The sequence below is a fragment of the Mobula hypostoma genome, chromosome 13, assembly GCF_963921235.1.
Source record: "Mobula hypostoma chromosome 13, sMobHyp1.1, whole genome shotgun sequence".
In the NCBI taxonomy this organism is placed as follows: domain Eukaryota; kingdom Metazoa; phylum Chordata; class Chondrichthyes; order Myliobatiformes; family Myliobatidae; genus Mobula; species Mobula hypostoma.
This window is the reverse complement of record NC_086109.1, coordinates 26,540,355-26,554,680: the sequence shown is the minus strand read 5'-3', so window position 1 is coordinate 26,554,680 and position 14,326 is coordinate 26,540,355. Positions and strand designations below refer to the sequence as shown.

General features: G+C 41.5%; 1 protein-coding gene across 3 annotated transcripts in view; it reads right to left on the bottom strand.

Moving 5' to 3' along the window:
- Positions 1–6,138: 6,138 nt before the first annotated feature.
- Positions 6,139–14,326, bottom strand: part of LOC134355509 (semaphorin-3D-like) — a 116,592-nt gene continuing 108,404 nt past the window's right edge. For 2 of the 3 annotated variants that reach the window (XM_063065487.1, XM_063065488.1), the window contains exon 17: positions 6,139–10,806. In XM_063065487.1, the coding sequence (XP_062921557.1) occupies positions 10,435–10,806 (372 nt within the window). In that variant the 3' untranslated portion in view covers positions 6,139–10,434. The remainder of the gene's footprint in view (positions 10,807–14,326) is intronic. The other variant, XR_010020100.1, reaches the window with a different exon arrangement.

Sequence of the window (14,326 nt, the reverse complement as noted above, 5' to 3'; positions counted from 1 at the left end):
TTTATGGCAGATGCAATTTAATGTGGATAAATGTGAGGTTATCCACTTTGGTGGCAAAAACAGGAAAACAGATCATCTGAATGGTGGTCGATTAGGAAAAGGGGAGGTGCAACGAGACCTGGGTGTCATTATACACCAGTCATTGAAAGTGGGCATGCAGGTACAACAGGTGGTGAAAAAGGCCAATGATATACTGGCATTCATAGCAAGAGGATTCGAGTACAGGAGCAGGGAGGTACTACTGTAGTTGTACAAGGCCTTGGTGAGACCACACCTGGAGTATTGTGTGCAGTTTTGGTCCCCTAGTCTGAGGAAAGACATTCTTGCCACAGAGGGAGTACAAAGAAGGTTCACCAGATTGATTCCTCGGATGGCAGGACTTTCATATGATGAAAGACTGGATCAACTAGGCTTATACTCGCTGGAATTTAGAAGATTGAGGGAGGGATCTTATTGAAACATATAAAATCCTAAAAGGATTGGACAGGCTAGATGCAGGAAGATTGTTCCCGATGTTGGGGAAGTCCAGAACGAGGGGTCACAGTTTAAGGATAAAGGGGAAGCCTTTTAGGACCGAGATGAGGAAAAACTTCTTCATAGGGAGAGTGGTGAATCTGTGGAATTCTCTGCCACAGGAAACAGTTGAGGCCAGTTCATTGGCTATATTTAAGAGGAAGTTAGATATGGCCCTTATGGCTAAAGGGATCAGGGGGTATGGAGAGAAGGCAGGTACAGGATTCTGAGTTGGATGATCAGCCATGATAATACTGAATGGCGGTGCAGGCTCGAAGGGCCAAATGGCCTACTCATGTGCCTATTTTCTATGTTTCTATGTTAAATCTCATGTCATGTCACTCTTTGCAAAAGGGAATGCAGTTTTACAAAGATGGCAAATACATTGGAATAGATGGAGAGACTGACTAATATGAAAGAGACAAAGATTTTCAATTTATTCATTCTTTGAAACACAACATGCTGGAGGAACTCAGCATCTGTGGAAATGATGAGTCAATGTTTCGGGCCGGAACCCTTCATCAGGACTGTAGAGGGAAGGGGCAGAGGCCCTATAAAGAAGGTGGGGGAGGGTGGGAAGGAGAAGGCTGGTAGGTTCCAAGTGAAAAACCAGTAAGGGGAAAGACAAAGGGGTGGGGGTGGGGGAGGGAAAGCAGGGAGGTGATAGGCAGGAAAGGTGAAGAAGGAATAGGTGAAAACACAATGGGTAGTAAAAGGAGGCGGAACCATGAGGGAGGTGATAGGCAGCTGGGGGAGGGGGCAGAGTGACATAGGGATAGAGGAAGGGAGAGGGAGGGAATTACCGGAAGTTGGAGAATTCTATGTTCATACCAAGGGGCTGGAGACTACCTAGGCGGTATATGAGGTGTTGCTCCTCCAACCTGAGGTTAGCCTCATCATGGCAGTAGAGGAGGTCATGTATGGACATATCTGAATGGGAAGCAGAGTTGAAGTCGGTGGCTACTGGGAAATCCTGTCTGTTGTGGCGGACGGAGCAGAGATGCTCGACGAAGCGGTCCCCCAATCTGCATCGGGTTTCACCGATGTAGAGGAGGCCGCAGCGGGAGCACCGGATGCAATAGATGACCCCAACAGACTCCCAAGTGAAGTGTTGCCTCACCTGGAAGGACTGTTTGGGGCCCTGAATGGTGGCAAGAGAGGAGGTGTAGGGACAGGTGTAGCACTGACGCTTACAGGGATAAGTGCTGGGTGGGAGATCTGTGGGGAGGGATGTGTGGATAAGGGAGTCGCGGAGGGACCGATCCCTGCGGAAAGCGGAGAGTGGTGGAGAGGGAAAGATGTGCTTAGTGGTGGGGTCCTGTTGAAGGTGGCGGAAGTTGCGGAGGATAATGTGCTGGATCTGGAGGCTGGTGGGGTGGTAGGTGAGGATAAGGGGAACTCAGTCCCTGTTGTGGTGGCGGGAGGATGGGGTGAGGGCCGAAGTGCGGGAAATGGAGGAGATGCGGGTGAGGGCATCATTGATGATGGTAGAAGGGAAACCACGATCCTTAAAGAAAGAGGACATTTGAGATGTCCTGGAACGGAAAGCCTCATCCTGGGAGCAGATGTGGCGGAGACGGAGGAACTGAGAATAGGGAATGGCATTTCTGCATGTGGTGGGGTGGGAAGAGGTATAGTCGAGGTAGTTATGAGAGTCAGTGTGCTTGTAGAAGATGTCAGTGGACAGTCTATCTCCAGAGATGGAGACCAAGAGATCGAGAAAGGGGAGAGAAGTGTCTGAGATTTCCTATTCATTCTTTGACTTGTGTGCATCATTTCTCAAAGCTCATTTATTGCCCAACAGAATGGGTAACTTGGCCATTTCAATGTCAATCGTGTTGCGGTGAGACTGGAATACAGGACTCAGCGAAAAAACATTAGTTTTTACAGTCTGGCACTCAACTTTGCACTCAGTGTCAACAAGTCAAAGAATGGAGTGTGGACTTCAAGAAGGGGAAGTTGGGAGAACACACGAGTCCTCATTGAGGGGTCAGTGGTGGAAAGGCTGAGAAGTTTCCACTTCCTGAGCGTCAACATCTTTAAGGGTCTGCCCAGGGACGAACACTGATGCAATCACAAACAAGGAGTTTGAGGAGATTTGTTATATCACTAAAGCTCTGTATTTTTTTTTACAGAGGTAGAGAACTTTCTGACTGGTTGTATCATAGTTCTCTTATGTACAGGATAACAAGAAGCCTTAGAGGGTCATAGCCAGCCCCATCACTGACACAACCCACCCCCACCATTGAAGACATCTTCTAAAGACAGTGCCTCAAGAAGGCAGCATCCATCACTGTCCAGCCCTTTTCACATTATTAACATTGGGGAGAAAGTGCAGGAGGTTCATAACCCATACTCAGTGGTTTAGGGACAGCTTTATTCACTCCACCATCAGATTCAGGAACAGTCCACAAACACTACCTCACTATTTTTTCTCTTGCACTGTTTATTTATTTATCTTTGTTACCTATAGTAATACTTACATCTTGTACTGTTGCCACAAAACAACAAATGTCGCAACACATGTCAGTGATAGCGAATTTGATTCTGAACCCAGAATCAGAATCAGGTTTATTATCACTGCCATATGTCCTGAATTTTTTTTTGTATTGCAACAGTACAGTGCAATACATTTTAAAATTACCATAAGTTACATTAAGTAATGCAAACAGAGAGAAAAAAAAAGTGAGGTGGTGTTCATGGGTTCATGGACCATTCAGAAATCTGACGGCAGAGGGGAAGGAACGGTTCCCAAAAGATTGAGTGTGTGTCCTCAGGCTCCCTGAAGATAATAATGAGAAGAGCCCATGCCCTAGGTGGCAAGGGTCCTTAATGATGATGCCGCCTTGCAGAGACATCACCTTTTGAAAACGTACTGTGTGCCTGCAATGGACCTGGCTGAGTTTTCAACTTTCTACAGCCTTTTCCAATCCTGGCTCCTCCATACCAGACAGTGATGCAACCAGTCAGAATGTTCTTGATGGTATATCTGTAGAAATGTACTATCGTCTTTGGGACATACAAAATCTCCTCAATTTCCTAATGAAACATAGCCACTTGTGTGCCTTCTTCATAATTACATCAATTATTTTCAACCCAGGATTGATCTTCAGAGATGTTGACACCCAGAAACTTGAAACTGCTCACCCTTTCCACTGTTGATCCCTCCAGCAGCCATCTTGGCTAATGATTGGACACACAAGAGACTATGGATGTTAGAATCATAGAAACATAGAAACATAGAAAATAGGTGCAGGAGTAGGCCATTCGGCCCTTCGAGCCTGCACCGCCATTTATTATGATCATGGCTGATCATCCAACTCAGAACCCAGCCTTCCCTCCATACCCCCTGACCCCTGTAGCCACAAGGGCCATATCTAACTTCCTTTTAAACATAGCTAATGAACTGGCCTCAACAGTTTGCTGTGGCAGAGAATTCCACAGATTCACCACTCTCTGTGTGAAGAAGTTTTTCCTAACCTCGGTCCTAAAAGGCTTCCCCTCTCTCCTCAAACTGTGACCCCTCGTTCTAGACCTCCCCAACATCGGGAACAATCTTCCCGCATCTAGCCTGTCCAATCCCTTTAGGATCTTATACGTTTCAATCAGATCCCCCCTCAATCTTCTAAATTCCAACGAGTACAAGCCCAGTTCATCCAGTCTTTCTTCATATGAAAGACCTGCCATCCCAGGAATCAATCTGGTGAACCTTCTTTGTACTCCCTCTATGGCAAAGATGTCTTTCCTCAGATTAGGGGACCAAAACTGCACACAATACTCCAGGTGTGGTCTCACCAAGGCCTTGTACAACTGCAGTAGTACCTCCCTGCTCCTGTACTCGAATCCTCTCGCTATAAATGCCAGCATACCGTTCGCCTTTTTCACCGCCTGCTGTACCTGCATGCCCACTTTCAATGACTGGTGTATAATGACACCCAGGTCTCGTTGCACCTCCCCTTTTCCTAATCGGCCACCATTCAGATAATAATCTGTTTTCCTATTTTTGCCACCAAAGTGGATAACTTCACATTTATCCACATTAAATTGCATCTGCCATGATCTGCCATCAGGAGAAAAAATACAAGCAGCTGGAAGAACTCACAGATCAAGTACCATCTTTGGAAGGAAGCAAATTGTCAGTTATAGAGTAATGCAGACTGGAAGCAGGTTCATCGGCCCAGGACATCTGCACTGACCGTCAAACACCCTTCTAGATTGCATTCAAGTTAGCCGCGGCTTGATCACTGATGTTAGCACGACTTTGATTCTGGACTGCAGGGGGCACAGGTTGAATTATTTCCCTTTAGGCCTGTAGATCAGCTTCAGTGGGAATCCCGTTGAACCCTTAAATTGCAGAGTGGATTCAGACCAATTCAAGGCATGGTGGGCACGACGGTCACTGTGTGACAACTTCAAGAAAAGCCAAGGAAGGAGCTATTGGGTGTGCAATAGAAGCTGAGGTCAAAAAGTAAGTTTAGAGGAGGGCTTTTTAAAATAATGGAAATGAATTGGAGGCTAACATGACAAACACAAGAAATTTGCAGATGATGGAAACCAAAGCAACACACACACACACACACACACACACACACACACACACACACACACAAATGCTGGAGGAACTCAGAGGCCAGGAAGCATCTATGGAAAAGAGTAAACAGTTGGTGTTTTGGGCCGAGACCCTTCATTGGAACTGGAAAAAAAGGTGAGGAGTCAGAGTAAGAAGGTGGGGGATGTGGGGGGAGGGAGAGTAAGAAGATGAAGGGTCTCTTTTCCACTATAGAAGCTGCCTGGCCTGCTGAGTTCCTCTAGCATAATAAGGACAGGAACTGCAGCAAGTTGCATGATATTAGCAAACATACAGAAAAGGCAAACCATTAGCAAATAAATTTTAGCATAGGTAAATGCGATTTGTAATTCTTAATTTTAAGAAGATTGCCACATAGCATATTATGTACAAATTCAATGTCATATTAAAAAAACCCTGTAAATTTGAAAAAGATATTTACCAGAATTATACCAGAACCATTATGTTAGAATAGTCAGGACAAAATCAGTTGGTGGTGTTCCTTCTCTCAAAAAGAGAAGACTGAGAAAGTCATTAACATTATGAGATGGTCAGCTAGAGAATCTTTCCATTTGTAGAGTGGAGTGATATGAAAAATATGATAATCACCAAGAATTCAAATAGGGAATTACAAAGAAACTTCTTTACCATAAAAATGGAGAGAATGTGGAACTCTCTACCATGGGGAGTAGCAGGGCAAAAGCATTAGACTTAGATATGCTTTTGAAGGAAAGCTTACACATACAATAACAAATTTTGCTGACAGTTGGATGAGAAAGGATGGAAGAAGCTGAGTACTGACATTGGATTGGGCTTAATGGCCTGATAATTTATTTTTCCTCGTATATTCTACGTTCTGACCGAGGTTGTGAAGGGAAAAAAATGTGTGACAAAGAAATACACACACCAGAGAGTAAAAGTGATACAGAGCCAGGCAAGGGAAGTGGTCGTACAACTAGAGAAAGCTATCAAGATAGAGAGAAGAAACATTGAAAAAATCCTCAAGTCTTCAGACCAAATAGCGTGTGAATAAACCTGATGCAATTCTCAAACCCTTTATTGCAAGATTTATTTTAAGAAATAACTAGTTCAAACAGTTTAATCTCAGAATTTTAATACATGAAAATAGTAAATTGTCAATGTATTGTGGTGCTGAGATCTGCATTCATATGCTTTGAAATTATCAGCAGTTGAAAACATTGTGTGAACAATGAAAATATATTCGTTTCAAAGGTAATGTTCGTATTACACATCCAGTAATGGAAGTCTGTAACAGTAATTACCATGTTACATCAGCAAACAAGATCTTAGTTTTACAATTAATCCAAGTTGCATTCTGTATTGTTATAGAAGACCAATTTATGATCTGTCTTCTGAGGTAATTCATATTTCAGCCCATCGTATATTTATTTAAAAGAAATCCAAATATGCCAAGGTAAATTAAAGTTAAATTGATAAAAGATAAAAACAAACTTGTATAATACAACCTTAAATTGGAAAGTATTTACAAAGCAAGCCACTTTGGTACTATGTACAGAGTTGATGGTGTTTATTTTCTCTTACGTCAATGCTTTAGGTCCATCATTTGAGCAAATGAGCTGACGCACCATGGTCTAAATGCTATTTCTCAGAAGAATGCCAATCTCTGTCAGGATTGGTGCAATGGATCCCATGGAATAGTTCCAAGAAAAGGAGAGCTCTGATTGCATTCTAGCTTATTGAACATAAGACTGAGTTGTGGAGAGCTACGGAAAGAGGTTACAAGTTTGGTTCTTCCTCTGTTGGAGTTAGCTGCTCCCAGTCCACATGGTAGTAGAGGTTCTATATTTGTAGCCTGGGCTCACTGAAAGAAAACCTAGCATGGTTTCTGTTCATGATTTCTAGTTACCATTAAGAGGTTCGCAACCCTTTTTATGCCATACACCCCTATCATTGTGCAAGGGGGTTCGTGGACCACAGGCCAGCAGCCCCTTTTAGAAGTAAAACATGTTAAAATATTATACATTTTTATGATTAAAATATTTATATTTTGATTAAATGACAAGATTGGAACTTTCAATTTTTATTACATTATTGAGAGTGCTAAAGCAATGCATTATTTATTAGTAATAAAATGGCATTATTGTCAAGTGAATACACTGACATTTAACTTCTAATTAGTAACATTTTATATCATTTTATGAACTTTATAACAAATATCCATGCATTGATGATTGATCAGAGAATATATTTTGAAAAACTGTATATGAAACTCAATCATTGATGATAAAGCATGGATTTTTATTATCTCAGTGTTTCCTCAAAAACAACTGTGGTAGTTAAAGATATGAGTAGGCAATAGTATTAACTAATCAAACTTACTTTCATAAGATAGTTATTTTCACTTCAAGCCAAAGCTCAATGTATTTTTCTTTGGAGCAACAGTGTCCCAGTCAGAGTCAGAATCGATTCTTATACCTATTCACAAAGATCACTTTTGGGAGGGAAGGGGTCTCTTTGCATTCAACCAATCACCACTCCTAATGCAGTACACAAACAAAATGCACAAAGCATATTTATGAGCTGATTTAATAAATTGTTTCTAGTTTTGAAACTTTGTGGTGGTTTTTTACCAGTGAGTTATATTTGGCTGAGAGCTCTAGGCATGAGGTCTGCCAGCTTCTCTCTTCATACTGAATTACATTAGTGCTCAAAGAGAGAAACAAAAAACAAACAATACTCATTTAACAAGTTGCAGGATGCAGGATGCAGGATCTTTTACATGATGCAAAGCCCTTTCACATGCAACCACGGATTAGTATGAACCAACCAGCACAATTTGTGCTGTGGAGAAACAATTGCAAGGGATCAGCAGCAGTAAGAACATTGGAAATAGGGGCAGGAATAGACCAGGTGGCCCTTTGTGTCTGCTCCTGGACATTTTTCAACAACACCTAAATATGCGCAATTTCTTTCATATCCAGAAGTCTACAGGTTTCTATTCTGAAGGAACAGAACAACTGGCTTTCCACAGCTTGTGTGGTAGAAAATTCCAAAGGTTCACCATCCTTTAAGTGAGAAAGTTTCTCTTCATCTCAGTCTGCAGTCACCTGCTTCTTATTCTCAAATTGTACCCCTTAGATACCTCAACCAGCAGAGACATCCTCCCTGCACCATTAAGGGTTTTGATAGTTTTGGTGAGATCGCCTCTCATTTTTCTAAACTTTGAAGAATACAGTTCCCATCTACTCAATTTCTCCACACAGATCAAGCCCGCTATCCATGAAACCTGTCTCGTAAATCTTTGCTGCACACTCTCTATAGCAGGTACATTATCTTTTGTTGCTTGTTAATGTGTTGCTCTGGATTTCCAGAATCTACAGAATCTCTTGTGTTTAACATTTTATCGTTATAAAGAGATCAGAACTGTGCGCAATACTTGAGGTGTGGTATTAACAAGACCATACACAATTGCAATACGTCTTTCCTATTCCTGTCTTCAAACCCCTAGTAATAAAGGATAATATAAAACATGCCCTTTGAATCGCTGACTACATCTTCACATAAGTCTTCAGTAACTTCTGTACAAGCACATCTAGGTTCCTTTGGACATCAACACTACCCAAGCCTTCATCATTTAACAAAGTGGATAACCTCACATTTTTCTACATTTTATTCCATTCTTGTTCTTTGCCTCTCACTCAGTTTGCCTGCATGCTCTTGAAACGTTCATACTCGTAATCTCACCTCCAACAACCATAGAAACCTGATGTTTTGCCCTTCAGCCAAATCATTGACATACATTCTGAATAACTGGAGTCCTTGCACCCTGTTAGTCACAGCTTTCCCAGTTGAGAATATCTTGTATATTAGCAATGTAGTCACTGAACCACACCAGTATATTTGATTAATGGAAGAGATGCAGCTATTTAACACATGTTCATACAAAGTTGTACAGCTTTTTCAATCAGGAAATTGAATATAAGCATTTCTGGAATGTTTACTATAACTGTCCATACATCAGTCAGCAGACTGAAATCCTTAAGTTCAAAACTCTTCAAGAATTGACAGAGAAAAAGGGTAACGTAATTGTTCATAATTTCTTGGAAACATTGGAAGTTTCTCTCCCTATCTGAGATTAAAATTTTGACTAGTGTGCATATGTGAAATTTTAAAAAATATGTCTATATAGATTAGTTCGGGATAATATTTAAAATTCAGTGAAGGTATATCTCATCACTTAATGGTTTGAAACTGTTATACAAAGCATGCCTGTTCTTAAAAGACCATAAGATACAGGAGCAGAATTAGGCCATTTGACCCTTCAAGTCTGCTCCACCATTTCATCATGGCTGATCCATTTTCTCTCTCAGCCCCAATCTCCTGCATTCTCCCCAGATTACTTCATGCTCTGGCTAATCAGGAATCTATCAACCTCTGCCTTAAATATACACAATGACCTGGCGTCCACAGTTGCCTGTGGCAACAAATTCCACAGATTCACCATTCTCTGGCTGAAGAAATTCCTCCTCACCTCCATTCTAAAAGGATGCTCCTCTATTCTGAGGCTCTATTCTTATGGTATTACAATGGTACAAGTAAAAGTAAAATAATAATTTTAGTATTTTATTTTGTCTCTTCTACCTTTTAGATCAACCAGTGGATGAAGATATTAGCCTATTTATTGCTCTGATATTAATAATGAGACTGCTGTCAAGCATGGTTTTAACGATGCAGATTTAATAGTAACCTTCAGTGCAGCTGTGCAGTTGAGAAGGAAAAATCCATGAGGTGCCATCACAAATAACCTACTCTTCACAAACGATGAACAGCACACACAAAATGCAGGAGGAACTCAGCAAGTTGGGCAGTACCTATGCAGAAGAATAAACAGTCAACGTTTTAGTCAGAGACACTTCATCAGAGCAAATGAAGCTCCTTTGTCACTATCAACCCCGTTATGGAAGGTCACACATTGTAAATGCTAATCAGGACCTACATGGAATCGAGTTTTCGACAATAGGTTCTGACGTTAGTGGACTTCATTACATGTTGGCTCAATAAGATCCAACTATATGCAGACTTATCTGTGAAGTCTTCAAAATTGAATTCCCAAGGCTATATTATAAAATTGACTTCAGAGTAATGTTTTCTTTTAAAGCAAATGTTTTTAAATTAACAAACAAGAGTACACTGAAGTATAATACCTCTTGCTATACTTTTGAATTTGTGTGGTAACATTTCTTCCACTGACACTCATTCAGACTTCACGGTATTCCAGATTGTGCATTAATAACTGAAACAAGTCCATGAATAACTTTTGTTACTGTGTCTTCACTCGAAAGGACCACAGATCATCTGATATTTTCCAATATCTAAAACCGCTTAAATGCTGGTGCTTTTTTCCACTTTGCCGCTGTTTTACTCATTTGTCCGCGTTTCCCAGAGCGCCACACTTGCTGGCAATATTCGTTTACAGTGATGCCCGGCTGATTCAGAAGTTGCAGAAAATCCTTGTAACGTAGCCTTGCCCTGTTCCGAGTGTCTTTACTCTTTCCATCGTTGTGCCTTGTTTTTGACGGAGCTGTCATGAAGTCACTCAGAATAACCTTAAGGTGAAACTTAGTGATGACTTGTGTGAATGTGTTCTCCACGGCTCTGCAATAGTAAATCCCAGCATCGTCTTCCTGCAAATGACGTATGAGGAGCCCAAGCCTCGTTTTGATGATTCTGGAACCATATTTTATCTAAATATAAATTAAAACAAAAATGACAAGGTAGTATAAAGCAGCATGCTCCTGTAGTTTCTTAAACAACACAGAGTTGATCTAATGAAGAACAGTGGTTTAAATTGCAGGTTCCTATAGTCTCATCTAATTTTGTTGAATTTGCAGAAGGAAAGCTAACACCAGAAAAGAAAAAAGTATTCAATTCTTTCCCTACATCTTTATATTTCTCCATTCCTGCACCAATGCCAGTATGACAAGTGTATAATCGCATGCCCTCGCTAATGCAGATATCTAACCAGACAATCATATGGCAGTAAGTCAATGCATAAAAGCATGCTGACATGGTCAACAGGTTCAGTTGATGTTGAGACCAAACATCAGAATGGGGAAGAATTGTGATCAAATTGACATTGACCATGGAATAATTGTTGATGCCAGACGGAGTATCTCAGAAACAGCTGATCTCTTGGGATTTTCAAGCACAATAGTGCCTAGAGTTTATAAAGAATGGTACAAAGAAAAAATCCAGAATGGCAGGCGGTGACTAGTGGGGTACAGCAAGGCTCAGTGCTGGGACCCCAGTTGTTTACAATATATATTAATGACTTGGATGAGGGAATTAAATGCAGCATCTCCAAGTTTGCGGATGACATGAAGCTGGGTGGCAGTGTTAGCAGTGAGGAGGATGCTAAGAGGATGCAGGGTGACTTGGATAGGTTGGGTGAGTGGGCAAACTCATGGCAGATGCAATTTAATGTGGATAAATGTGAAGTTATCCACTTTGGTGGCAAAAATAGGAAAACAGATTATTATCTGAATGGTGGCCGATTAGGAAAAGGGGAGGTGCAACGGGACCTGGGTGTCATTATACACCAGTCATTGAAAGTGGGCATGCAGGTACAGCAGGCGGTGAAAAAGGCGAACGGTATGCTGGCATTTATAGCGAGAGGATTCGAGTACAGGAGCAGGAAGGTACTACTGCAGTTGTACAAGGCCTTGGTGAGACCACACCTGGAGTATTGTGTGCAGTTTTGGTCCCCTAATCTGAGGAAAGACATCTTTGCCATAGAGGGAGTACAAAGAAGGTTCACCAGATTGATTCCTGGGATGGCAGGTCTTTCATATGAAGAAAGACTGGATGAACTGGGCTTGTACTCGTTGGAATTTAGAAGATTGAGGGGGGATCTGATTGAAATGTATAAGATCCTAAAGGGATTGGACAGGCTAGATGCGGGAAGATTGTTCCCGATGTTGGGGAGGTCTAGAACGAGGGGTCACAGTTTGAGGATAGAGGGGAAGCCTTTTAGGACCGAGATTAGGAAAAACTTCTTCACACAGAGGGTGGTGAATCTGTGGAATTCTCTGCCACAGCAAACTGTTGAGGCCAGTTCATTGGCTATGTTTAAGAGGGAGTTAGATATGGCCCTTGTGGCTACAGGGGTCAGGGGGTATGGAGGGAAGGCTGGGTTCTGAGTTGGATGATCAGCCATGATCATAATAAATGGCGGTGCAGGCTCGAAGGGCCGAATGGCCTACTCCTGCACCTATTTTCTATGTTTCTATGTTTTTTTCTAGGTCAGTGGGTGAAATGCCCTGTTAATGAGAGAAGTCAGAGGAGAAAGGCTAGACTGGTTCAAGCTGACAGGAAGGAGAGAGCAACTCTTATAACCATGCGTTACAACAGTGATGTGCAAAAGACCAACTCCGAACACTCAACATGTTGAACCTTGTAGTGAAAGGGCTACAGCAGCAGAAGACCACAAACATGCACCCAATGGCCACATTATTAGGCACAGGAGGTACCTAATAAAGTGGCTACTGAGTGCATAAAATGGAAGATCACTGTCTGATTTCAATGTCTGTTACATTGATATGGTGCCTCCATTTCCACCAACCTTCATATTTTCTCTTAGGTTGCCACAGTAGAATAATTATGGATTGATTTCTGTTTATTGACTCACTCCTGCAGGAACCCCAGTCAATGTAATCCATTTAACTTGAAGATGTTACATTAAATGGAAAGAGATATACTGGATGTCATTACTTAGGACAAGTATGAAAGCACAGCCAAAGAATGAAAATTGTTATAACCGCCAGTTCAGAATCAGAACCAGGTATAATATCACTGGCATGTCCAGGAAAATCCAGTGGAAGTGTTCATGGGTTCATTGTCTATTCAGAAATCTGATGACAGAGGGAAAGAAACAGTTCCTGAAATGTTGAGTGTGTGTCTTTAAGCTCCTTACCTCCTGCTTAATGATGGCACTGAGAAGAGGGCATGTCCTGGGTAATGGGGCTCCTATCCTCCTTTCAAATTGTAATCTAAATGGTATCTGTGCCATGGAATTTTCAAACAGATTTTATTGCCAAATGCATATTAAATAGTAATATTTTTAAGATTCTTTCAATAGACTAACTTTACCATTTGGCACTGCCAGAGACAAGCAAATTTGCTAATTTGAGCAAAATGCTTTTTACAATATCATTTATTGGATTTAAGATAACAGTTATCCAAACTATATGTCATTAATCGACTGAGCTGGTTCTTGGAAGAGCTTATCTGATGAAGATCACATTAAGAGATTATTTTGGTCCCAAAAGGGTACAGCTGTTTTTCATCTTGGAAAATTAATTCCTGGGAGAACTTTAAATAAATTAATTATAATAAATGCTGGAAACTTTTATGATCAACTAGAATCAGTTGGTCAATGGCAGTCAGTATCATGCACTTATTTTTAGTTATAATATGAAGCAATGGATATTATTTTATTAACTGTACAATCTGCACAAGCATTGTTCTTGCTACAAAATCTGTTGAGCTTCCTTTGCCTGAAATAACCATTACATCTCTTAAATTTGTTAACCAGGGACCTGATTGATTTTAATGTATCCCATCAGAAATTACATAATTCAGGTGCTTCATGGCCTTTACAGCCTCTAATAAAATATATGCCATATACATCTTTCTGAGGAGAATGTACAGAATGGATTTTAAGATCAAGTAACACATATAAAAATTGCTGGTGAATGCAGCAGGCCAGGCAGCATCTTTAGGAAGAGGTACAGTGGACGTTTCGGGCCGAGACCCTTCGTCAGGACTAACTGAAAGAAGAGCTAGTAAGAGATTTGAAAGTGGGAGGGGGAGGGGGAGATCCAAAATGATAGAAGAAGATAGGAGGGCGGGGTGGAATGGAGCCAAGAGCTGGACAGTTGACTGGCAAAAGGGCTATGAGAGGATCATGGGACAGGAGGCCATGGGAGAAAGAAAAGGGGGGGGGGAGCCCAGAAGATGGGCAAGGGGTGTACTGAGAGGGACAGAGGGAGAAAAAGGAGAGAAAGAAAAAGAATGTGTGTATATAAATAAATAAATACTGGACGGGGTGCGAGGGGGAGGTGGGGCATTAGCGGAAGTTTGAGAAGTCTATGTTCATGCCATCAGGTTGGAGGCTACCCAGACGGAATATAAGGTGTTGTTCCTCCAACCTGATTGTGGCTTCATCTTTACAGTAGAGGAGGCCGTGGATAGACATATCAGAAT